This window comes from Hemibagrus wyckioides, linkage group LG15 (genome assembly GCF_019097595.1).
Source record: "Hemibagrus wyckioides isolate EC202008001 linkage group LG15, SWU_Hwy_1.0, whole genome shotgun sequence".
NCBI classification, from domain to species: domain Eukaryota; kingdom Metazoa; phylum Chordata; class Actinopteri; order Siluriformes; family Bagridae; genus Hemibagrus; species Hemibagrus wyckioides.
In genome coordinates, this window is record NC_080724.1 from 6,734,131 (window position 1) to 6,760,395 (window position 26,265).

Sequence of the window (26,265 nt, forward strand, 5' to 3'; positions counted from 1 at the left end):
GTTCTCTTTGTGCGTTGCTGCTGTGACACATGACTAACAGATGATAATACACGAATCGATAACAGCGGTGCTATAAATATACGGCATATTGCTGGAATTCTCAATCCCTCTGATGCATCATTCTCAAATCTATTTTATGTTTTCTTGACACCTAGAGCACAGCTTCATCTGTTCCTCAGCAAGACTGAACCTCTAACAGATTTAAATTAACATTCATTAATTTACAATTAAAATTAGAGCAGATGAGGGTTAAGTGCCTTGTGCAAAAACCCAACAGTGGCAGGATTGGGATTCAAACTAGGAACCTTCTGAGCTGTAGTCTAGAGCCCTTAACCCTGCGCTACCTGCACCAACACACCCATGCTGAAGCTGTTAAACATGTACAATACATTTACATGTACAATCGGGGCATTTGGCAGATGCTCTTATCCAAATCAGCTTACATTTTTACAGTTTTAATCCCTGTGTTTATAATAATCAATCAGTCAGTTAATCGATCATTAACAACAATAACAATAATAATAATAATAATAGACATTCAAATATTATATATATTTATATATAATATTTTCTGGACAATGCTGAGATGTAAATTGGGCAGTAATTATTTTAACATGATTAAAACTCTCCTGTAAATCTACACCGTATTTCTGTTGTGTTTATAAATTATTCGTAATTAGGGTAGTCCCAAATTGGCTTTTGTAAGAAACCACTACTTATGAGATTTGTTCTTCAGCAGCTCAAGGTGTACTGAATACAGGGCTGAGCAGTGACGGTTTCACTTCCTGCTTGCTTGAAGGTGGCCTTTGAGTTAATGCTCTGCCTGCTCAGGGAGCTTTCGCTGATGCCCATCAGAGAAAGGCCGTGGGGATCAGAGATATTGGAAAAAGGCTTGGCTTTTTGTGTTTGATTGAGGCCTTATCTCACCAAATGCTGGCTGTTTATCACTTCCACCCAGCCTCTATCAGACAGTCTTCCCAGCCCAGGATTATCTCTCAAGGGCAAATCCACCTTCGTTCAATCAGCTGTCATCTATCTCCATATAGACACTCTATGCTCTTCCTGCTGTTTTATGAAATACTCAGGCACATATGCACACAGGAATTATTAGAAAAGAGAATTTAGCCGAGATAGGGATTTTGTAATTTTGTTGCTTAAAACAAGTTTTGAAAAGGGATGTAGAAAATTTTTTTTTGCAGGCCTCAGCAACTCATAATCATGCTTAGACTACACTTATGAGTCTTCGCAAAAAGTATGTAGCACCTAGTCTTTAAGATGCTGGAATCAGCAAACTGGCAGGAAGTGATTTAGACATTTAAGATGCTGGAATATAGAATGCTGTGCCTTCTTAATGGTCTAAATCACTTTCCGGCTAGTTTGCTTATTTTTATATTTAACACGGTGACACTGGCACGAAAACCCTTTTCCCTGTGTGCAGTTTGAACAAAGGATTTGATTGTGTAACCAGAAAAAAAATGAATGAACCAGAATCTTAATGTCTGTACATGACAACTACTAAATTGCAAATGCTAGAATGATAAACTATTTTAGCATTTGCAATTTAATAGTTGTTTCAGACCATTGAAATTGTCCAAAATGTCAGCATTCAACATTTTGGGAGCTTTTAAATTTAGATAGCGGTTGATTTATTTTATTCCGTAGATAGAGCTGATGAGAGAAAAAGGGTAAGAGAGACAATGGTGAAAGGTGCTGCTAATGGAGCCTTTCCTGGTGTCAAGGGTAGAAGCCAGAGATACATGAAATGGAGAAAATGGGAGCATGGAGAGCAACGGGTAGGAGTAAGAATGAAAGGTTACCTTTTTGAGAGTCTGATAAGCAGAGTGTCGACTCTGACACGATTTCTTTCACAGTCTTCCCCTCCTTCCTCCTTCAAGTGTCTATCCAGCCAGGCCATTAGCCCCATGCAAGGTAGGATTCAGCCCTGAACTGGACACTTCCTAATGGTCTTGGGGGAGGAGGACTGGAGGAGAGAAAGAGAAAGACGACGAGTGAAGCAGTGCAGGGGGATTTCTGACTAAAGGCAGTCTTTACTCAAAGGAAGCGAAAGGGAAGAGATTATGGACTCTATTACAGAGATGAGAGAGAACTGTTTTTTTCTTTGTGAAATGGACTTTCTGAAGCTTTGACTATCGTAGGTTGTTGAAGTTGGACACCTACCCCCCACCCCACACACACACACACTTTCTGCTTTGCTTTTTCACTTCTTTTTTCAATCTAAGAATTTTAGCTGAATGCTTAAAACACTTGATGTAAAGTGCTTTTAGACTTCATTCTCGAAATCAGATTCCCTTCATCTTACTAGTACTTATGTTCAAGTAATCGGTACATAGCTATTTGTCATTAAAGGCCATGCAGGGAGGTCTGTAGGCATCTGAAGAGGTGGCACTGAAACAACCTCCTTGAGACAAGCGTTCTGAGTGGGTAGACTACAAAGAAGGAGTGATGGGGGGAAAAAACGCTGTCAGGGGACTTACATCAAAGCTATAAGTTTGCAAAGACAGTGTACAAATGGATACAAGGAACAAACTGCAACAGAAAGAGATTTGGTTTCTAAGGCAGGTTAAAGGGTAAAGCTTGAATTCAACTTTCAGTGTCAGTTTTGAGTGAGGATAATTCTCCTTTCTGGAGATCTGGAGAATCAGCATTGGCTTTCAGAGGCCTGACAAAAAGCTCTTGTCTCCCTCCATTATTTCACATCAGCTCTTTCCTTTCCTTTTCCTTTCTATCCTTAAATCTGCTAAGGACAGAAAGTGTATATATCACAGTATATATCCTATTCCTCTCTTACCCCTACTCCAGTGTCTGCATGCTTTTGTACAGCAGTGTCCAGTCTTATCTGCAGAGGGCCAGTGGGGGAAGGTTTTCATTCCTATCAAGCAGGAGCCACACCTGATTCCACCTGTTTAATCAGTTGATCTTGGCTTTCAATAGACTCAGGTGTGGCTTCTGCTTAGTTGGAATGAAAACATGCACCCACACTGGCTCTTTCTGGATAAGACTGGACTCCCCTGATCCAGTTTATATACCCTGTCTTTATCTAGCTCTTTTATAAGACAAAAGTCATTGCACCTTAGTAACACTATCACTTCCTCCACACACACACACACATATCAATCCTGATCCGGCATGACTACACTCACACACACTGCAAAACTCAAACCAGGAATTTGGCTTTGGAATAAATCCTTATGCTCATTAGCAAACAAAACAAACTGTGACTAGCAAATTAAACACGCCAATTAAAAATATCCAGCTAGCTAATTTAACTAGCTGAATTATAGAATTACAGAAGTTAAAGTTAATGCAAAAGATTTATTTAGCATACTTCTTTATTTATTTTTTTTTATTTTAATCTGTGAGGCAAATGAGACAACTCATCCTGAATGAATCTTCCCAAATAGTGCTTAAGTAAATTAACCAAGTCATTTCCACATCTGAAAAGTACAGAAGACTCTCAGTGTGAACAGTGAGGACTCTCACTGGGCTTCTGTTCTTTCAGATCTAATGTATGCAGGGAACATTCGTTTGTTTTATCAGCAGATAAACTATTTGCCTCACTACTCTCCTAATTGCCTCACACTGCTGCACTGACAGTTTGTGGAGTCAGTAACCGTGAAATGGCTCTCGACTCTTTGAATAGAAGTGCTGCAACTGCCGAATGAAATTGTGAAGCTTATCTTTGTGTTTGCTTAGCTTCTTTCTAATATCATGTATCAATGGTTTTGCTATTATTTTCTTTATGCTTCATTAAGTAAGGGAAAATGCTCCTTTACCCACTACAGAACCAGGCCATTCTTTGTCTTTGTGCAGGTGTCAGACCGCTCTGTAGTGGCACTGGTTCCGAAGCAGACGTCCTCCTACAACATTCCTCCCACAGCCAGCATTTCCCGCACATCCATCAGCAGATACGGTCAGTGTTTGCTGATTTGTTTCTCTGGAGTCATGTACATTGATGTGATGACATTATCCATGAAACAGTGCATTTATGCATTCTAACACATATGTGCTATCAGTTTAGTGCATTCACAAAACCAGGATCAAAGTATAAGTGAAACAGAAACCGTTTCACAGTTAATATATCAACATGCTGAACACAATCTACATTAATTGATCATTTTTATTTTTATAGTTAACTTTCTCTTCTTCTTCCATAAACTGCTTGAACTCCGTTTCTCAAAATTGCAGTCCCTCCAGTATTTTATGTTTTCAATCACAATCACAGTAATTGAGGCAAAAACTCTTGATATCAAAAAACTCAACAAAATCAAGAAAAATATCATCACAACGCACGTTCAGCCAAAACCTCTTCAATTCACTTATGTTAGACATGAATACAGCTACCACACGAAGTAAGTACATATGTCTCTTTACTGGTAGGAGCTTAAAAGAAGAATCCTGTGCTTGCAATTTTGCCAGTTCAAGCAGTTTTCCACAAAAAAAAGCAGCTCAAAATCAAAAATGATTGCTGCATTATATATTACTGTATATTACATTTAGCTGAAAATGGACAGCAAACCAAAAAAGATTTGATTCTAGGGAATCAATAAGAAATAAGAAATCAATAATTAATAAAAAAGCGTGTGTCTAACTCATTTAGTGTCTACATTGGTGCCTGGTGTTTACCATAAACCCTAAGCCCTCCTCACCCCCAGCCTTCTGCCAAAAATATATATTTTGTTATGGTCATGTTCACAAATACATCTCTAATTCCAACAATACAATATACAGTATCTGATACAAAATTATGTAAGACGGTTCACAAGACTGCTATGAGCCCATGTTTTGTGTGCAGTTTTAAATGATGGCTCTGGTGACAGTGTTTACTAGTTTGTATGCTGCAGTTTGCTTTACAGCCTAGAGGAAGCCCTGGGGAGGCTACAGGCAGTGAGAGAGAGAAGGAGAGAGAGCAAGTGAGAATTGATAGCATTTACCAAAAATCCCAATAATGCTGATACCTCTGCTGACTTTGGATGCCATCCGTATTGGGCATACACACATATTAGCACCCCTCCTTACCACAACTCTAAGGGAGTGCCTCAGGGCTTCCCATCTGGTCCACTCTCCTTTTCCAGCAAAAAGCTGCAGGCCTTTCTGATTGCTAATTATGCGCTGCAAATGATAACTCCACGCAGGGAAAAAGCCGCCAAAGATGCACGAGCCAAATATCAAGGCCTGGATTGGCTAGAGCCTGAGTTATCACCTAGCAACACAGACATCTTAGCTCAAATATGTCACCCACCTTGAGCTCACTGCATGCGTGTGAAATCTGTCCTTACAAGTAGGCACATTAAAGACTTCAGTGAATTGAAGCCCTGGAATAAACTCGTCATTTAGGAGCAGTAGATGTAATTATCTCACCTTACCATTTACAAACAGAGTGACATTTAGCAAAATTTCAAACAGGAACAAATTAGAAACTCAATCAGCACTTGTTTCATGCTACTTCATGCCTGAAACTTTGACGCTTTTGAAAAGCAAGCATTTTTTGTGAGTTTCACACTTTATTTAGTTTTTAAGTTCGCACATTATTTAGTGCTTCACATCATTATGTTACATCCTGCAGCCTTTAAGGCATTAGATAGTTAAGTCAAGCGACATGCCATGTTTTATTTCAAAAGGGCTTGTTGAAAGAAAGTCATAAAAGTCATCAAAAACTATGTGGAGGCTAATCAGAGTACTTTTTTATTTTGTGTGTGTGTGTGAGGTGCATAGAGAACAGCTCTCACAGCCGCAGTGCCCATCAATCACAGTGCGCCACAGCTGCAGCTAGTCACCCGCTGATTGATTCATATCAATTTAATGCTTAACACTTAGCATTTCACCTGAATTTAGCATGCCAGCACCCTTAGCCCAAAATAGCACATTGACCTTGACTGGTGCCAGAGAGAGGAAGGCTGGGAATAGTCAAAAGGCTGGACATATGCAGTGGCTTAAGATGGATCTGAAACCACAATCCTATTTCCCTCATCACACACACACACAACCCCTCATTCCCAAATCCTTTGACTTTTGACTGCAATCTGCTCAGAATTGCACTAAAACCTCTGAGGCTGAGACCATTTGCCTTGTTGTTGTGTTGTCTTCTGTTTATTAAAGACCAAGTAAAGGATCCAGCATTAGACAGAGTAAGGAATATAAAGAAAGATCTGTGCCCCAAGAGATGTTTCTATCATTGTAGGGGAAAAGGACAAATCGAATTGTGAGAAGTGGAGGACTAATAGGCTTAACCTTTTTAGATTTTTAGATACATTGATTAGACAAAATGGTCCAGACCCTTAAAGCATGTCAGCACAATACTTTAAGAGGATCCAAATGTGAAAGCCTTAATTATAAGATTAGGAAGAGAGACAAGTCCTCTAGAGACACATTGAGAAGAACAGCCTCATCTGGTATTAACCTGCTCCTATGCTTGACATCTGGAAGTGGACCTTGTCAGGAATATGAACAGCTACATGTCCTGTATATTTGATCACACTTCCATACCTGCTTATTGCCCCTGTGTGCTATGAACTGTGTTGTCTCTCTACAGACTCGTCGTTTCGCTACACAGGAAGTCCAGACAGCCTTCGCTCCCGGGCTCCTATGATCACGCCAGACCTGGAGAGTGGAGTCAAAGTGTGGCACTTAGTCAAGAACCATGAACACGGAGACCAGAAGGAGGGCGATCGTGGCAGCAAGATGGTGTCTGAGATCTACCTCACCCGCCTGCTAGCTACTAAGGTAACCCCGGATTATAGACGTGTGCTTCAAATATATGCTAATGTCTACCTTATAAATGCAAATCATGTCCATCTGTAATAAAAAGAAAAAGCAGGACTCTACTGAAAAGCATGTACATTTTTTTCCCATGTGGTGATTCTCTGTTCATTTTGTAAATCACTGCATGACAAGTCAAACATATTTTTAGCAACGTTAGATAAATGAACATTGCAGTAAGGAATAGAAATAAAGTGAAACATAATAATAAATGTGACTTTTTAGACTTTAATTTTCTAGGTTTACTTAAAATTAACTTTGATCATTTAATGGGGCATTGTAGCTCAGAGTATGAACTATATTTGTCTCTAAGCCCTTTTCTATATATATTTATGTCTCTGAGGCTTAAGTGTTTTTCTTTTCAAGTACACTTGCCATTAATAAAGGATTAATTTAGAGACCCATTAGGATCTGAGAGCTTGCCAGCAAGTCCGTAAATATAAAGATTTAGATCTTTGTTTAATGTTTTTCCTTATTTTAATTGCTAGTATATAATTTTGATTTGTCTGTGGAATGTCTAGTTGTTAAATTGCACTAAATCATAATAAACTCCAGAGCTTTTGACTAGCAGTGCACCTGTATAACAGTCCGTGTGTTTTTGACCATTTTTACCAGTACACTGGTGTTCCATTCAGCCGGTGGAATTGGAAATTGATTTTCAATTAGTATAAATTCATTATTTTATCACTGCAAGTCATAAACGTGAGTTGGTTTGCAGTGCAAGATCCATTTTTCCTGGCTGAAGATAACACCTTTTTATATATTTTACATACTTATGAACAAACACTTGGGACATCTTAGAGTTCAGAAATAGGTTTGATGTCACCATTTACTTTGAGATTAAAACATTTGTGGTGGAAAAAAATCATTTTTATGTAACTTTTCTGTGAGCATTTCCCCATAGTTGGTAAAAACAGAAATATTTAATCTTTAAGTGCTGAGTGCCTATGTTCTATGTTCATATGAGACATTAAGCACCACTGTAGAGTGTGACATGCAAAGGAATTCAATTCTGAACATGGGCACAACAAAACAGGCGCAAATTAAATTTTTTGGCCTCTGGGGAAGTTAAGTGTGTACTCAGTCTCTCTCTCTATGTCTTTCTGTAATAGGGTACACTGCAGAAGTTTGTGGACGATCTGTTTGAGACTCTGTTCAGCACAGTTCACAGAGGCAGCGCCTTGCCTTTAGCCATCAAATACATGTTCGACTTCCTGGACGAGCAGGCCGACAAGCATGGCATTCATGACATGGATGTTCGTCACACTTGGAAAAGTAACTGGTAAGGGCAGAACAAGGCAGTTCTAAACATGTACACAGTCACTTGTCATTCAGAAGTGAGATATGATACTCTTCTCTTTCAGAAGCTGCATGCTTGATGTGTGGAATTGATTTTTGACCATTAGTTCGCTGAGATTTTGTTTGTTTGTTTGTGGGTTTTTCTTTCAGCCTTCCGCTGCGATTCTGGGTGAATGTGATTAAGAACCCTCAGTTTGTATTTGACATTCACAAGAGCAGCATCACAGACGCATGTTTATCTGTGGTGGCTCAGACTTTTATGGACTCGTGTTCCACCTCAGAACACAGGCTGGGGAAAGACTCTCCTTCCAACAAGCTGCTGTACGCTAAAGACATCCCCAACTACAAGAACTGGGTGGAAAGGTAAGATGCTCGGATCAGGTTTCTCTTGAATTCCTCTGATTCCTCCGTGAACCTTCGTTTATTTATTTATTTATGCAGTGCTTTTAACATGAGACATGGTCACAAAGTAACTTTACAGAGATCCAGATGTAGCCCTTGATCCCTGAAGATCAAATCAGATGTGACAGTGGCAATGAACTTGAGATTATGAATAATTACAGTATACAGCTAAAAAAAAAAAAGTAAAAGCAAGCTCTACTAAAGGATGTTCGGCATGAGCATATTGTGAATGAGTCCAGCATGAGCACAGGAAGCTCAGGATGAACATCCTTTAAACACATGTAGTACACATGTAGTGCTTTCACTCTTTTTGAACTACATGCTGTAATTGTTTAGAATCCCACTATTAGCTATCACCTAAAATATGACCTTTTAAATCTCGAAGTGAGTCCAGGATGAGCACAGGAAGCCCAACTGCATATTTACAGCAGCAGAATATTCAGCCAGAAAAATTGGAAAAGAAAGAAACCAATGAAGTTTAATTCCAAAAATCCTAAATCCTCAGAGTAATACTGATGTAAGACAAATGTAACCAGCACAAATTACATAAGGATATTAAACCCAGATCTGCTTATCACTATTGTCTTGTATGTTTTCAGATACTATGCTGATATAAGCAGACTGCCAGCGATTAGCGACCAGGACATGAACGCATATTTGGCTGAGCAGGCACGGCTCCACTCCCATGAGTTTAACATGCTGAGTGCTTTGAATGAGATCTACTCTTACGTCAGCAAGTACAGCGAAGAGGTGAGCTACAGCAAACACACACACACACACACACAACATAGGAAGAGCAAGAGAGCAAACAGAGACGATGAATAGAGCTGTGATGAGGAAGATTACACACAGCCAGATCAGACTCTTCTACTCAGAGTGCTGCCCTCGATGGAGATGAGATGTTCACTCATAATGGCAGCGCAGCTTCCGTGCCTGACCTTAACATTACAATGTGTTGAAAGGAATCATGGAAAGATGACTTCCATTCACTCTTTTTTTTACTCTGTTTTATATGTTTTATATACGAGTAATCATCCTCATACATAAATATGCGAACTTTATGAAGTGCAAGTGCTAAAGCTATTATACTGAGGTATGGCTGTGCAAATGCAGTTATGGGTTTATCAGATCTGCTCACTGTGCAAAAAAAATGATATTAAAAATCTAAAACACAATAACAGCACTACCAGGTTAGATAAATAGAGGCACTAGTGCAAGCATTGCTGAGCTGCTTGTGTCTGTAATGATGAAAGAACTAGTAATGATTTTTTTCCTCATTCTGTGTGCATTCCTATTGATTTTTATTTAGAATAACAAACAGTCATATAGTAAAGAAAGCTAGCTAGAGAATGCTATGAGTTATTTATATATATATACATACTGACCTGGTGTTAGTGATATATGCACATGTGATAGAAAGGAAGAGAGAGTAACAAGCTGTTCATGTAAATCAGAACGCTGGGGTCCGTGATGCAAAAGCAGTGGTGCAGAAACTATTCTTTTACTCTAGTGGAATACATATCATCATCTCCACTCAGCAGACCTGCAGGTCTGTACAACTTAGTCAATTCACTTCCTTAACATATAATGATTCATTTCATCAACCGGCCATCATGTCTTTCATGGGTTAAATCATGTGTGTTCATGTGAGAAGAGTGAAGGAAGAGTGCAAGAATGACGCAATAGAACTGGAGCTTCTACTGGAGAACACAGACATCCAGGATTTATTGCTAGCTTTTGCTACCTGCTCACTTACAGACATTGTTAGACATTGTCTGTCTGTGTTAGCCTACCATAAATATGCACAACAATGAGATAACAATTCTGCACCTAAAGTGTGTAGCTTAGGTCTATGATGAGGCAGTTTTTATTAACTGTATTCTTCAGTGTGAACGTGAGATGTCCTGACCATGAAGATATCCTCGAGGGAGGGAGGGAGGGAGGGAGGGAGGCAGGGAGGGGGGGAGCGAGAGAGAGAGAGACTGTCACTCATCTCTACTTTATACATGCTCAAATTCACTGAGGGAAAAAATATACATTTTTTTTTAATAGGGAAATGGGACTGTGAGAGATTTCCTTGATGTCTCTTGAGAAAAGGAGACTGACACTTTTTCTTTTAATGTCATATTAATGCTTTAAAGTATCAGACAGTTCATCAGACAGTGTCCACAGTCTGACATGTCAGCATTTCCACTCATGGCCTACATTCTCTTTGACAGTGCTCTGGCAAAAACTTTCTGTGCTCTGATAGATAGATAGATAGATAGATAGATAGATAGATAGATAGATAGATAGATAGATAGATAGATAGATAGATAGATAGATAGACAGACAGACAGATATGGGCTTGGATGGATGGATGGATGGATGGATGGAGAATATGAATATGCTAGTGTGATAGTGTGATGGCTTTTTTCAGGCAATAGACAAAAAAAATATCAAAGCATATCAGGCAAGAAAAACCCTATCTATCAGCCGTCCACCAGGCAAGAATCGCACCCTTTCTAAATATTTTGTGTTTGCAAATATTTTCTTTAACTGACACTGGCTGTTTTGCTGGACTGTTGTCTAATGCATGATTTTTATCCTTAGGTCAGCCATTAAGTGCTGTTTGATCATATAATTAGACTCTCTGGCATCACTGAGACACAGTCTACATGTTAATGAGCACTTGATTTGTGTCTCCAGATCACTGCAGCGCTGGAGCAGGATGAGCAGGCTAGGAAGCAGAGGCTGGCCTACAAGGTGGACCAACTGATTGCTGCTATGTCCCTGGAGAGCTGAGAAACACACAAAGATAGAGCAATGGAACACAAATTCTCTGTGCCATGAATCCTTTATCCAAAGCCTGATCCTGCAACTCGAGTGGAAACAGGATCCAGCTGACTGAGGAGTTCCTGATATTTTGTTATGGTATTTCTTTGAACAGAGTCAAAATGGTTACCTCCGCAAGTGAATCTGCACGTCCATCTACGTTTGCCTTCCAGTGTGTACGAGGAGTCGGCTCAAAAACTGCTTAAAACTTTATGCTGGACCTAGCAGCGTTTAGCGGCATCATGCATGTTTGTTTTTGTATTTGTTTAGTCTTCGTCGGTTTTATACCCACGATTGGCAGATGTGACGGGACTGCAGCTACAATACCTCTTTGTAATTGTTTTTTTTTTTTTCTGCTGGCATGTCAGAAGAACAGAAGAGAGAGCATTGGATATTTAATGCCTCTATTGAAATCCAGCTGATGGGTTTTACTTCCAAATTTTATTTTTATACGATTATTGTTTTTATTTAATTTATTCTGTTGAGCTTGTGCCTCCAAAATGTTCAAGGCATAGTGACATTAGTAGTCTTCTCCATCAAATAATGTGATCATTATTACACATTTCTCTATCCGTCTCTTTAAAATCCGAGGCCCTCCCGTGTTCATGTATGCTCATCATACAGAGAACATGGACTTTACGGAACTCTCTAGGATTCGTGAGCAAGCAGCTGTATTTTCAGAAAGCTCATCAAACTGTTGGTGTTCAAGGGGTCAACGTTTGACCAGCACGTCTTTTCATCCATGCGGCTCTCATGTTTTCCAAGACTGCACTTCACCCATGGAAAATGCCATGAGACTGGTTTAATCGAATCCCCCTGCAATCTCTGTCTCTACGTCCTGTTTTCTACATGTAAGCCTTTGTGAATGTACAAATGTTCCTCTATCTTGTCCGTTTGTTTGTTTGTTCTTAAAAAAAAGAAAAAAAGAAAAGGTCAGTTGAGCTGACTTCTATGGAAAAATGGCCAAAAGGGCATCTGATGTGCTGCGTCAACCTCTTCATTCTTGATTACATTGCCTAAATATGCTGTACCACTGATTAGGATAAATGAATTACATGGTTTTCAATGAGACAGCAGTGGTGAGAGCCCTTTAGGTCAGCTTGTAAGTGGAGGAACATTCCTTAGAAGGAGAGCACTGACTTGAGGTCAGCTCACCTCAGTACCAGGCAGTATTTCTTATTACCTATGGTCCAATGTGTGTGTATTTTGCATGCATTATAGAGTACCTCATAAAGGAAGAATAATGTCTTTGTTCCCATATGTTCATATTTTCAAGTGCCAAGGTTTTACTTGAGTGGTGCATGTGGCTGGCTCAGAGGTGAACTGAGGATAGAGTGTCCCATCCTGCTAACCTTACATTTCCATAGCATTAAACTTAACTGTGGCATTGCTTCAGGATCAAGTGCCAAAAGGTCAGTCTCGATTATCAAACGGTTAATGCTTTATTAAGGGAGCAAACACTTCAAAACTTGAACAGTGGCTACAGAGTGGCACTGGAGAAGAACTGGAAAAGAGAAAAATCAACATCAGACACAGCTGCTGCTGCCATTACTCTGGGCACTGAAGCCAAGAACTGGTACGAAAAGATAACTCATGCTATTTGAAAAACTGGAATCGTGATAGCTCTGTGTGTGTGTCTGTGTGTGTGTGTGTGTCTGTGTGTTTCTTTTCTCCCCTTCTGCATCATGAAAAATGTCAACAGCATGCATGAACAAACTATGACATAGCTTTAATTTATAATGCATGATTCTAGGTAGAGCTGTTTTTAAAGACCTGAACAATGGACAACTTCATAAACAGTGACAGGCTGTGGGTGTGTGTGCCTGTGTGTGTGTGTGTGTGTGTGTGTGTGTGGACTTATTTGCATACCGCAAGTATTCCTGTCATTTTCTTCCATGAGTCTTTCAGCAGTATAAAAATGAAATGATTTATTTCTGTCAGTCAAATACCTGAATCTGCTTTAAAACTGAATCTGTGCACTCTGAATTGACTTTTAAAACCTCATAAGCAGATTCAAAGCCCCCTTTTCCATTATGTCTGTTTATTTCTTTTGTTCCTGTATTGTTCCTTGCTCCCAGCGTCGGCAAATCCATTTAGTCTGAGACAGATAAAGAAAATATTGAGACTGATTTAAAAAAAAAAAAGAAAGAAAGAAAAGAAAAAAGATGATCAGATGAAGGCGAAAGAAAGGTTAAAAGAGCACGGATACTGTGCAGTGCTTTATTGCTTAGCCACATTGCATTGAGTGTTTGGGAAGGATAGAAATGAGAAAGAGTGAGAGGGAGGGATGAATAGAGATATTGGGGGGGGGGGGCTTTACTCTCAGTTTCCTGCCAGGGCTTTGAAGCATGGCTTTGATCTCAGCTAGTCACGTGCACACCAAGATCAGGAGATAAAAAAAAGTATACATGGAACGCACATCAAAAATAGGAGGGAGTGAGGAATAATAAGAAGAGCGACATAACTGACATGGAATTAATTTGTCAAGCTACAGCATGTTAGAAACACTGCAGGAATGCCGTTTGTATATAGTCATATATAGGCGTTTAAAATGCACTTGAGCATGTGAATTTCATTCATATACACACACAGACACACACACACACACACAAGCACACAAACATAAGACATGTCATATTCCAGTGACATCAGGTGATATAGAAGCGCAGCTTGCTTCAGTCTATCAACACGTCTTCCTATATTTTTTATTTGCCAGACAAGCCCATTCCAGCTCCAGCCATCTTTCCCAGATTTCACACCATTAACTCCTCCCATTTTGCTCAGTTGGAATGGTAATGTTGATATTGCCAAATTAATTAAGAGTATACGACAGCTTGGCTCTTCCTTTTTCGAAAATTCACAGTCATGGATAACAGCTTGCTTTTGACTTCCAAGGAGTAGTCTTAATATAGAAAAACACTCAAGCACAGCACACGGACACACACACATACACACACACAACAAAGCTTGAAAAAAAAAACAACAACTTCTAGACCAAACTGTTGTACACCAAAATTGGGAAAGAAAGAACACAGATGCTTTTTACTGGTAGATAATAACATTTAAGGATAGATGATAGTCGTAATAATAGTAGGGATGACACCAGGGTCTGGTTTCAAATCAACATGAGATAAAGATCCAGAACAATGCTAATTGTTTAGTTAAACAGCCCCTCCAGGATGTCAGTGTTTTTTGGTTTTTCAGTTTTCAAAAATTGAGGATGCAACTTGTGAAGATTTTGTGCTTTTATTTTCCCAGAAAACTACTAAAATTGGTAAATTTGCAAGCAAATGATTTTTCTTTTAAACTCATGCCAGTGAAATTACTTTCTATGAGAGCTTGATGATGTCATATGACACGTCTTGGCCCAAATCTGCAGAAAATCTTTGGTCATTTTGAAAAATTGCAAGCTCCTCCTAATGCCGTGGCATTTGCTTGATTCTGAGTCTTAATGTCTGCTATCACAAACTCATGAAATCCTGGACGGACTGATAAATAACACCATTCTGCATCTGATGTCATGATAGATCACATATACACTGGTAAACATTTCAACCTATCCAGAATATTCCATAATCTTCCATTTTAGCATCGTGCAGGTCGTACATCCCCCACTGTGACATAATGCTTCATATAAGGTGTGATGTTAGCCTGTTCTTTTCTCTATCTCTCGCTCTTTCACTGTTATCCGAAACAGAATAGAAATTCAGAGCATGAGACATTCACTCTAAACCACTAAAGTGATGTGCAGTGATGCATTCAGTGCAGCCCTTTCCTACATTTGGCACAAAAGTCTGGTTTTGTGCACTTTATTAGCTCACATCTTGCTGTCAGTGGTCGAATAGCATGCTCCAGAATTATACTCACATCCTCTTCACATTACCAGTCCAGTCTTTCATTGGAGGAAGAAAATAAATAATGGGAGAGATCTCTGCAGTCAGAATGCTACCTGCTTGTATGTTACATTTACACAAACCTTTATACAACTTTTTTTAGACACTGGAGGTCTGTAATATAGTTAATACAAAATAATAATAATAATAATAATGATAATAATAATAATGACCATGATGATAATAGTACTTATTGCTGTCTGTTATTGTTGTTTTATAAAAGTGTTGTGAAAACTGTAAGAATGTTAAAGTATTTAAAAAAAAAAAAAAAAAGTTGGGTCTTTTTTATTTGCTTTAGTTTTTGTTATATATTATTGTGTACCTATTGTAAATATGAAGCACACCTATTTTGCAAGCCAAGGATTCAATTTGTACTGTTGTTATATATAAATAAATTTTACTGGTTAGAAAATGGTGATTTGACTTTTGTCTCACACATGACGATGCAAAATTTAGATTTTGTTCTAGATCTAGATTGCTGTAATTTCTCGTATTTTTATGTAAATCTTACAAAAGTAAAATGATATAAAGCTGAGGTTTCACACATGCTATGTGCTTTTTATATTTTTCTGTTCTATTCAGTTAGTATCAGAGCATAAGCCACTCAAAGGATCTGCAGTCATGGTTGTTTCCCCTGTCTCCTCCCCTACTCCTATGGCATGTGCTGTAGACTGACTGGCATCTCCAAATTATCCATAGTGTGTGTGTGTGTGTGTGACTGTGTCATGTGATGGGTTGCCACGCCATGTCTCCTGTCTATAGCCCTGAGTTTACTGGGATAATCTCCATTTTCTCCGCAGCCCTGTGTACTGTATTGGATAAATTAATAAAATAAATACTTAATAGGTTTCATGTGTAAGAGCAAGTGAATAACGCAATCTTTTACACAAGGTTCAGTTCAAACTAATGCATACAAGTTGCAGCAAATGAGACGTGCCCGTTCAGCTTATTTATCATGCTGCCTCATTTCAAAACATCCACACACACATTCGTGATGTTTTCGAAACTCACTCCAGGATGTACTACATGACACTTCCCCTTTTCTTCACCTTTCATACACTATTAGGTTTGACCAAATTGTCTTACTGCTGAGACCGCTGGAACTGAAAGTTCAAATCCGCTGATAGCATGTAGACACACACACGGAGAGGCTTCTTACAAAGGTTGTTTAAAATATCCAACACACTCGTGATCATATGTGATACACAAACAATGTTTCTCAAGGGAAATAGAACTACAATGGAGTAAAATGCCCACTTTTCATCACAGTATGATACAAGTGAATGGAAATCAAATGACCAAATGTTACAACTGACTCCATCCTAAAGTTATGTTTCTGGATGATGTATTTGCTAAAATGTATTCTCACTGCATGACACACAATCACATGAATAACAGCTGATATACTCGAGTCTTTGTGCTCCATCGTTGTGCTGTTAGGTTTAACAGGAAGGAAACAATTATACGAGCAAGCAGAATTTCTTTTGTGTAAAATACTTGATCAGCTAATGATTAACTAGTTTAAATTGATTTTACAGATTACAGATTAAATAAACACCAAATTCAAAACCTTCTGCAGATGAAGAAAACATTCTCATAATTCAAAGTTTTCGGTAATAAATTCTTCTGTTCTGTTTGTGAGCAGGCAGAGGATGCTACTGATCATGTGCAGCGTTGCTGATTGGAGCAGTTGATAGTGTAACTCTGCCCAAGAGGAAAAAAAATCCAAAAAGCAGTTATTACAGTCAGTAGGGGTTAGCCATTTTATTAAATACTGAAGTTCAAAATCCCCCATAGCCACATTTGCATGCAAGGCATGCGGGGTTTTTTTAAGTATGTATAAGAAATCACATCTGATTCAACACCATAGCCAAACCAAATCAGCAAAAAGCACCAAAGCCTACCCTAACTTCCACCCCCAACCCTTAAGAACAAAAATGGCTGCCCATTTATCCCATTTAGACAGGGTTAATCCTAGCATGCAATTTAAACCCTGCCATCAATGAACGCTCACACATGGGCAAGTGGCGTAACAAGATAAGCGATGGTGCAAATGCAGGCTGGGGCTGCAGTTTGTCTTCACGAGCTACCATTAGGCCCAGCTAGACACTTTTTCAACAGCCCTCCTAGACAAATTATATTACAGTGGAAATGAAGTAATGACTACCGATTGGATGCTTGGGGGAAAAAAACTCACAGGGGCCATTTGTAAGGGACTGCAGTAATGCCACCGTTTTTCAATCAATACAGAACATTTCTTCTTAAAGCACAGGAATTCAGGCTAAGGGACATAAACAAAGGTGAGCAGCAAGAATTAGCAGCAAGGATTTTAACACTATTCTTATATGAATAGGAAATAAGATGCATTGGCCACTGAGGTGAGCATATTGAGTTTATTGTGAGTGGAAAAATACACTTTAAATCATCCAGACAAAATCTCTCTCTCTCTCTCTCTCTCTCTCTCTCTCTCTCGCTCTCTCTCTCTCTCGCTCTCTCTCTCTCGCTCTCTCTCTCTCTCTCTCTCTCTCTCTCTCTCTCTCTCTCTCTCTCTGTGCCAGTGTACTCTGCTAGTCAGTGATACTTCTCCATGTGGTCAATACAAGTAGGCAGGTCTTTGTCTAATTAGCAGGTCACAAGAGGTCTGATTTAGTCCATCTGGACATTCATAAGCTCACTGTATCAATAATTAAACAAGCTGCAATAGCCTGACATAAATATTTCACACTGTGCTACAGTGAGACCTTAACGGTACTGAATAGTTTCACTGTAAGGTAAGTTTTAGTCATTTGTTTCATTGTTTAAAAAAATTAAATAAATAAATTTAAAATAAATAAATAAATATATTTTAAATGTTTTATTGATCCATTTAATAACATCTTATTTCATTGGATAATAACACAAGCTAAATTAATTGGATTTAATTCAATTCAATGAAAAAATTTAAGAATGTAAAGTTTAATGAAAAGATAAGATTTAAAATTGCAATTTATATTTATTCTTAATGAGCAAACCAGAGATGACAGTAGCAAGGAAAAACTCTCTAAACAATATGAGGAAGAAAGCTTGAGAGGAACCAGAATCAAAAGGGAACCCATCCTCATCTGGATGACACTGGATAGTGTGATTATAAATATTTCCTTTCTATAACTGCATAGTATATTGGCAAGCACAACTGTGTAACCAAGAGTGATGTGTAAGTATGAGCATCAGCATGATTTCTGATTTTTTTCCCCTTCCTGCTGGAAGGAACATCAGATGTTGAAAGATGGAGCCCAAAATTGACCTTGGCAAAAGCAGTTCAAAGCCGCCTGCTTGGTCTCCAAGTGGTTCTATCCACAGCAATCCCATGTATCTCCAGGGTTGCTTATATGGAGTGTCCTGTGCATCAACAAGCAGCCTTCAAGTGATGAGACTCTAACCAGAAGTAGGGCATCTGTATGGTCCACAGAGCAAAAGACATCAGGATCACTGATATCTCAAGAGTAGCATGTGTAGCTTGACACACACACACACACACACACAGAGAGAGTTAGGTAGAATGTGTAGTAAGAATATGACCTTACACCAGTCTTTATAAACACAACTGAGACAGCAGAACCTAGGAAACTATTTAATGAACGTTTACATGCAAAAGGATGGAGAATTAAGAAAACTTTTACATGAGACTTGATAATTCAAAATATTTATTATTTTTTCTTTTTTCCTTGGTCCAATACCCAACACAAAAAAGTATTAAAAAACAACCATTCAATTAAAGCATAAAAGTCAGAACCATATGCAAATTTAGCTCAAAAGCCACACCTCCAACAACATATGGCTTGAATATCACACAGAATATCCCAGCATTCATTTGAATTTTATATGTCTGTACTGAAATTCTGTTTTGTTACTAAACATATGAGAAGGAAATAAATTTATTAAAATAAAAAAATAATTAATTAATAAAAAAAAACCCTCTTGTGAGGCACTGCAACATCCTCATATTCTTCTTTTGGTCAGAATGTGTTGATTTGCTGTGTTCAATCGGACAATTAAACATACTTGTTTTTTCTAGTTTTGAAAGCAAAATAATTGTAAATTGAATCAAATATACTACATAAATATACATTCCCTTGGAAGTTTAGCCAAATATTTACCTCAATTCAGTCCGTACTGAACTTAAAGTATGCAAATAATCTAGCGATTTACTTTTGTGTGTTGGATTCGGTTTCGTCAAATTTGTTAGGCTGCTGAATCATTTTTCACACACACACACACACACAGATTTACATAACTCTATTGTTATTGACAAGAGGGGGTAATCCCTGTCTGAATGTAATCCTGTACCACTGAGACCAATTCAAACCCACATGGGGCTTAATGTACTTATAATGTCATTTTGGGAAGTGGCAGAGAGCTGACAAACCAAAGGTTATGGATTATATTCGCCTGGATTAGGATGTAAATTCCAAAATAATTAATGCCATTTTTCAAAGGGCATATTTCAATATTATATATATATATATATATATATATATATATATATATATATATATATATGTATATAATATATATATATATAATATATATATATATATATGTATTTATCAAGACATTCAAGTTGGATAGACACACTATGCTCACAGAAAACTTTGTATTATATTAATATTGAATTCTGAGCACATATATCGTGAAACTACATCAAACTAGTCATACAACTGTGTATTTCTGTCCAGAAAAAAATTGCCAATGCCCTTCAGATAAAAGGTGAGCCTTCTTCCGGATAGTCCAGTCTCTTTGACACACTAATAGACATTTCAAAATTACTTGTGCTTGTTCCTGTTTAATAGCAGTAGCTGTGATTTGGTCTGCTGTCATCTCTAAATCTGGTTTTATGACACACAATGAGCTAAAACCCCACCTTTCCTTCTGAAATGGCTTTCCAGTGCTACCTGTCAAAAAGAGATAAAAAAGGGTTAGAGGGGGATAAATGGAGGGGAGGGACGAGAGTCACCGCTGTAATGGATGGTGAAAGAATGAGGAGATGAAGAAAGAGCTACTGGAAAGGTAGAAATAAATGGACAGAGGAATCGAATGATTAATGGAAGAGTTTATACTACACGAAGGACTAATGGGGAAAGAAAACAGGAAAATCAAAACAAAAATATCTAGTCAGTTGATGAGACAGAGGTGAAGAGACAAGAGAGGAAAACAGGGTGATAGCCATTACAGGAAAGTGAATTAATGAAATTTGTGAACTAGACAAAATGGCACATGTAAGGGTAAAAAGGCTAAAGAAAGACACATTCAAGTATCTTCAACTCATTCTTAAACAAAAGATTCAATTACTTTAGAGTAAATTAAACACTTTTACAAAGTGGTAAGAACTTACTTACTTTTGGTAAAAACTAATTTAAACACTATGTTTGTAAGTGTGTGATTTCGTTTTCAACATTCACCCTTTCTGCTAAAAAAGGCATCTTGCTCCAGAAGAGTGGAAGCGGTTATGATAGCAAAGAGGGACAAATCTGTCTCCATGTGCATTGTCTAAGAATGAGCACATATGGGTGTGCCTGTAATTCAAATTACAAGTTTATTTCAATTCAGATGTTCCAATATGGTATTGCTTATATAGTAACAAAATCTGCATGGCCAAAATTTGTAATAGACACCAAAGTGTATAAGAAATAGCTTATGAAAAAAAAATGCTGTAGAGAGCCTTGTGTTGTGCGGAACAGAAACAGAGAGGAAAAAGAATGGACGGTGAGAGAACGGTCAATAAAACTGTTATACACCGATCAGGCATAACATTATGACCACTGAGAGGTGACATGAATAACACTGATTATCTCCTCATCATGGCACCTGTTAGTGGGTGGGATATATTAGGCAGAATGTGAGCATTTTGTCCTCAAAGTTGATGTGTTAGAAACAGGAAAAATGGGCAAGCATAAGGATTTGAGCGAGTTTGACAAGGGCCAATTTGTGATGGCTAGAGGACTGAATCAGAGCATCTCCAAAACTACAGCTCTTGTAGGGTGTTCCCGGTCTGTAGTGGTCAGTATCTATCAAAATTGGTCCAAGAAAGAAACGGTGGTAAAGTCTTATTGATCATAGTGGTCATTATTGGTCATAATGTTATGCCTGATCGGTGTAAAGTAAGTTGTTTTGTGGACATTCCTTAATATTTAATCTAACTATAAATGGATAAACATTACAAGATGTGATTCTTGCCGACTTGGCAGTTAAAGGGGTTATTTATTTAACATAAGCCTCCAGTATGTACTTTGTACATTTCAGCTTTGTTGAACAATTTTGGCTTGCTGTGAGTGTGAAAAGCAGGAGATTTCTAGACTCTTTCCTGCATGTGTATTTCACTTTCCCTTTGTCCTACAGCAGGTCTATATCTGCCCACAGATATAGACCGGGGCATTCGCACGGTTCAGTGCTTTTGGTCATCTGAGCTACCTTTGAATTGTAGCATACTGTAGATTCAGCCCAGTGTGACACATTCAAATGCTCATGGAGTCGCTGTATGCTCATTCCTACTACAGCTAGTCCAGAGAAATGCTCACTCCTGCAACTCAGTGTATGCACATGCGCAAACAGACAGCTCAGCAAACGCCTGCCAAATGCCTCCAAATGGCAACACTCATTTATATATGCAGATGTTTATAGACACCTTCCTCAACAGGCCAGCTGGAATTGTATTTAGCTTGTCATAGCTTTCTCTGATTTGCTGATGCTTGTGTTCCTCCCCCTGGCAGATGATGAAAATGATTGCCTCATATTGGACTGCATGCATTGTTTCCTAAAGCAGCAGCAGATCACTTTCTCTATCGCTGCTCTTTGTCACAGAGATGAAGCCAGAGGAAAGGGTTGAGCGTGGCTTGAATAAGCGGACTCGGATAGCAATCGGTTTAAGTTGAGCTAAATACTGATTGCATATCAGCTGAACGCTGTAAGCCATTTTGTGTTCTAATACTCAACTGATCCTTTGTCTACAGATCACAGTGTATGATAGTATCTTCTACTAAATTGCTTAAAAGGCAAAGAGATTTATTTCAGCCACTTGTAATGATACATTTGTCAATCTTTTTTGAATCCTTTCTCCTTCTTTACACTGATGTCTTACTGAGTGAAATAGCATAAATATATTCAGTCCCATAAACAAAATATAATGTAAAATAATTTGTAGACTTGTAAAAAACATTTTGTAGACTACCAGAAATAATCTTGTTCTATTGGCTAATAATTGTGATTATTTTCAGCATTTATTCTTAGTGCACTCATTTTATTTAGTTTAATGATATTATACTTGTTATCATATATTATTATTAATCTTATAATAGGACATATTCAAATATATTAAATATATATTTCTATATAATAAAGATCTTTTCAAGGCTAACATGTAAATTGTAGTGTAGGAAAGATGTCTTTTGTCTTCAGTGATAGTGACTGACAACAACTTGATTAAAATGTATTTAATATAAAACAAAATAAATGTTTCAAAGAACAAATCGCTGAAACGGAAAAACTAGCAAAATAATAATATTCGCTTATTAAGCACTTGTATACACTTACTAAGGTGTATTAAGATGTATGAATACCTACACATTCACGCAAGGTGCGAAATGCTTAAAATCAGCAGCAGCTTCAGGTAATGTTCACATCAGCCAACTTAAAATAGGCAAAAAAAATGTGATCTCAGTGTTTTTAACTGTGGCACTGGTGTTGGTGGCAGACAGGCTGGTTTTTCTAAAACCTCCAGAGGTTTTCACACACAAAAGTCTCAAGAGTTTAGAATGGGGCAATAAAGAAAAAAACATCCAGTGAGCAGTAGTTCTGTGGATGGAAATGCCTTGATGATGAGAGAGTTCAACAGAGAATGGCCAGACTGGTTCGGGCTGACAGAAAGGCTACAGTAACTCAGACATCCACTTTGAACAATTGTGCTGAGTAGAAATTCATCTCAGAATACACAACACGTGAAATCTTGATGCGGACAGTAGAAGACGATGCTGAGTTCCACTTCCTCCAGCCAAGAACAGAAAGCTGAGGCTGCAGTGGACAGTTGAAGACTTGAAAAATGTTCATTTCTGCTGAGGCACACAGATGGTACGGTCAGAATTTGGTGCCAACGGCATGAATCCAGGGATTCAACCTGCCTTGTGTAAACAGTCCAGGCTGGTGGAGGTGGTGTAAGATTGGGTGTGAGATTTCTTGGCACAGTTTGGGTCTGTTAATACCAATCAATCCTTGCTTGAATGCCACAGTGTTTTTGAGTATTGTTGCTAACCATGTGCATCCCTTCATGGCCACAATTCACAAATCTTCTAATGGCTACTACCAGCATGATACATGATGTCACAAAGCAAAATTCTTCTCAAACTGGTTTCATGAACATCACAATGAGTTCAGTGTTTGTCAGAGTACACCTGAAACATCTGCAGGACTTGTGTGATGCAGTCATTTCAAAATGGACCAGACAATCCAAGGATTTTTTTCGAGCATCATGTAGAATCTATGTCGTAAAGAATTCAGGCTGTTTTGATAGCAAAGTGAGGCCGTACCCAGTATTAGTGTAGCAAAGTGCTTTATGAGTGTATATCTGAAGAGTACTGCTGTACCAAAAATGTTATAGATGTTATATTTTTCTCCTCTGTGTTGCCAAGAACTCCTATACACTGATACATGTGATACAACTGCTTGTCCTGTTAGATTACATCCAGCTCTATGGTTAGTAAAAGTATGATAATAATTAAGGACATTTTAATTATGTAAAATCATTTAAAACAAATACCATAAAGCATATACCACAGCAGTGTTAAATTCTAAATTAATTTTCTGTTACAGCAGATATAATTGTAGTTAGCTAAAAGATGAGGTTTATATTAATGTGATTTTCTAATATATTTCTATGATACACTATATTGCCAAAAGTTTTGGGACAGTCCTCCAAATCATTGAATTCAGGTGTCCTTTTTTAGAGGTTGGGCTTGGCCCCTTAATTCCAGTGAAAGGAACTCTTAATGCTTCAGCTTAACAAGACATTTTGGTCAATTTCATGCTCCTGGGAACAGTTTGGAGATGACCCCGTCCTGTTCCAACATGACTGCGCAACAGTGTACAAAGCAAGGTATGTCCATAAAGACATGGATGAGTGCATTTGGTGTGAAGAAACTTCACAGAGTCCTGACCTCAACATGATAGAACATCTTTGGGATGAATTAGAGCAGAAACAGTACCTGACAAATGCACTTCTAGAGGAATGGCCTAAAATTCCCATAAACACACTCCTAAACCTTGTGGAAAGCCTTCACTGAAGAGTTGAAGCTGTTATAGCTGCAAAGGGCGGGCCATCTCCATATTAAATTCATGTGCATGTAAAGGCAGACGTCCCAGTTTTGGAATGGCTCAGATTCTCCGGTCTATTTCATCCCAAAAGTGTTCTATCAGGTTGTGGTCAGGACTCTGTGCAGGCCAGTCAAGTTTCTCCACACCAAACTCACTCATCCATGTCTTTACGGACCTTGCTTTGTGCACTGGTGTGCAGTCATGTTAGAACAGAAAGGGCCATCCCCAAACTGTTCCCACAAAGTTTGGACCATGAAATTGTCTAAAATGTTTTGGTGTTCTGAAGCATTAAGAGTTCCAAACCCAACCCCTGAAAAGCAACACCTGAATTCACTGATTTGGAGGGGTGTCCCAAAACCTTTCCCAATATAAGGTATTTTACAAAGAATTGTATAAGACATAATCCAAACCTAATAATAACTGGATTAAAAACATGATACTATTCAGAAGAAAAAATAACAACTTAGGGTTAGGGTGTTGGACTATTAATTGGAAGGTTGTGAGTTCAAATAGTTCCACCAGACCACTGCCAAGCCCTTGAGCAAGGCCCTTAGTGCTCAATTGCTCAGTTGTATAAAATGAGACAAAAATGTAAGCTGCTCTGGATAAGGACTTCTTCCACATGCCAGAAATGTAAATGTAAGTTTCACAGGTTAATGCTTTATAACAATATTAAGTTTTCTGTCACAGGAAAGTCTTCAGGACTTGACGATGGATTGTTTTTTGTCTTTTTGTCTTCAAAATGAGAAACAGCTAAAGGAACAACCATTTTATATTTTATAAGTACCATGATTCGCTTAGTGGCTGTACAACAATATTAAACTGATAAAACTATAAACTAATAACAAAAAAGTACAATGTGATGTTCTTTCATTATTTAAAATTATAAGCACTGGCAAACTGCTGTTGTATAATCCACTTCAGTTCAGTAACCACACCACCGTCAAGCCACCCTGATGATTATTTTCCTCTAACAGCACATCCCAACAGCACATTTTTTATTACTTAAACATTAGTTACAACATGTTCACAGTCTGGATAGATCTGAATCAGTCGGTATTTCCCCCCGATGAAGATTTCTGCATTGTTCATGAAGTTTTTGATGTCTTTAAAGAATTTAACTAAAGAGATTCCTAAGTCTGAGTGTGTGCCCTAAAATGTACCAGAATCTCATAATGTTGAATATTTTACAAATACAAAAATACAGAGCGAAATAACTTTACATACCCAAGACAGTATAAGTATCAGTATCTGTATTTTAGTAACTGTGTATGTATTTTAAATCAGAATTTCTTTTTATACCCATTAGCTAGCATCAGTGGACCTTGAATATTTTAATAGCTTAACAATGTGATTACAACCTAAAAGAAATCCTAACAAATTGTACCACTAGCATCATGGACCAGGCATTAGTGTTTAAAAAATGTCAGTTTAACTAAACACAGGTTGTTTCATGCCCCTCTTTTCCCATGTGCATGTCATTTCCGCTCTTCTAAATACAGACCATCTGTTTTCTGCAGTCGCTCACTTTCTCTCTCACTTTCTCTTTCTCAGTCTCACTGTCTGCACTGTCTGAAATCATTGTCCAGGCAGGAACGTGTCTAGGGTAGTAAGACCTTGCTTTCAAGACACTTCTCTGAGAATTATTAAAGGCTTAAGGGTTGCAGCTGGATGAATATTTAATGTGCTGGACCTGAGAGTCTTTGCCCAAGCCCAGAGCAAATACTTTGGAGGCAGTCTA

General features: G+C 38.2%; 1 protein-coding gene across 1 annotated transcript in view; it reads left to right on the forward strand.

Moving 5' to 3' along the window:
- Positions 1–15,928, forward strand: part of plxna2 (plexin A2) — a 202,331-nt gene extending 186,403 nt beyond the window's left edge. Inside the window, exons 27-32 of the mRNA XM_058410295.1 lie at positions 3,832–3,931; positions 6,551–6,741; positions 7,890–8,059; positions 8,227–8,439; positions 9,078–9,228; positions 11,167–15,928. Of these exons, the coding sequence (XP_058266278.1) occupies positions 3,832–3,931; positions 6,551–6,741; positions 7,890–8,059; positions 8,227–8,439; positions 9,078–9,228; positions 11,167–11,262 (921 nt within the window). The 3' untranslated portion in view covers positions 11,263–15,928. The remainder of the gene's footprint in view (positions 1–3,831; positions 3,932–6,550; positions 6,742–7,889; positions 8,060–8,226; positions 8,440–9,077; positions 9,229–11,166) is intronic.
- The last annotated feature ends 10,337 nt before the right edge of the window (positions 15,929–26,265 follow it).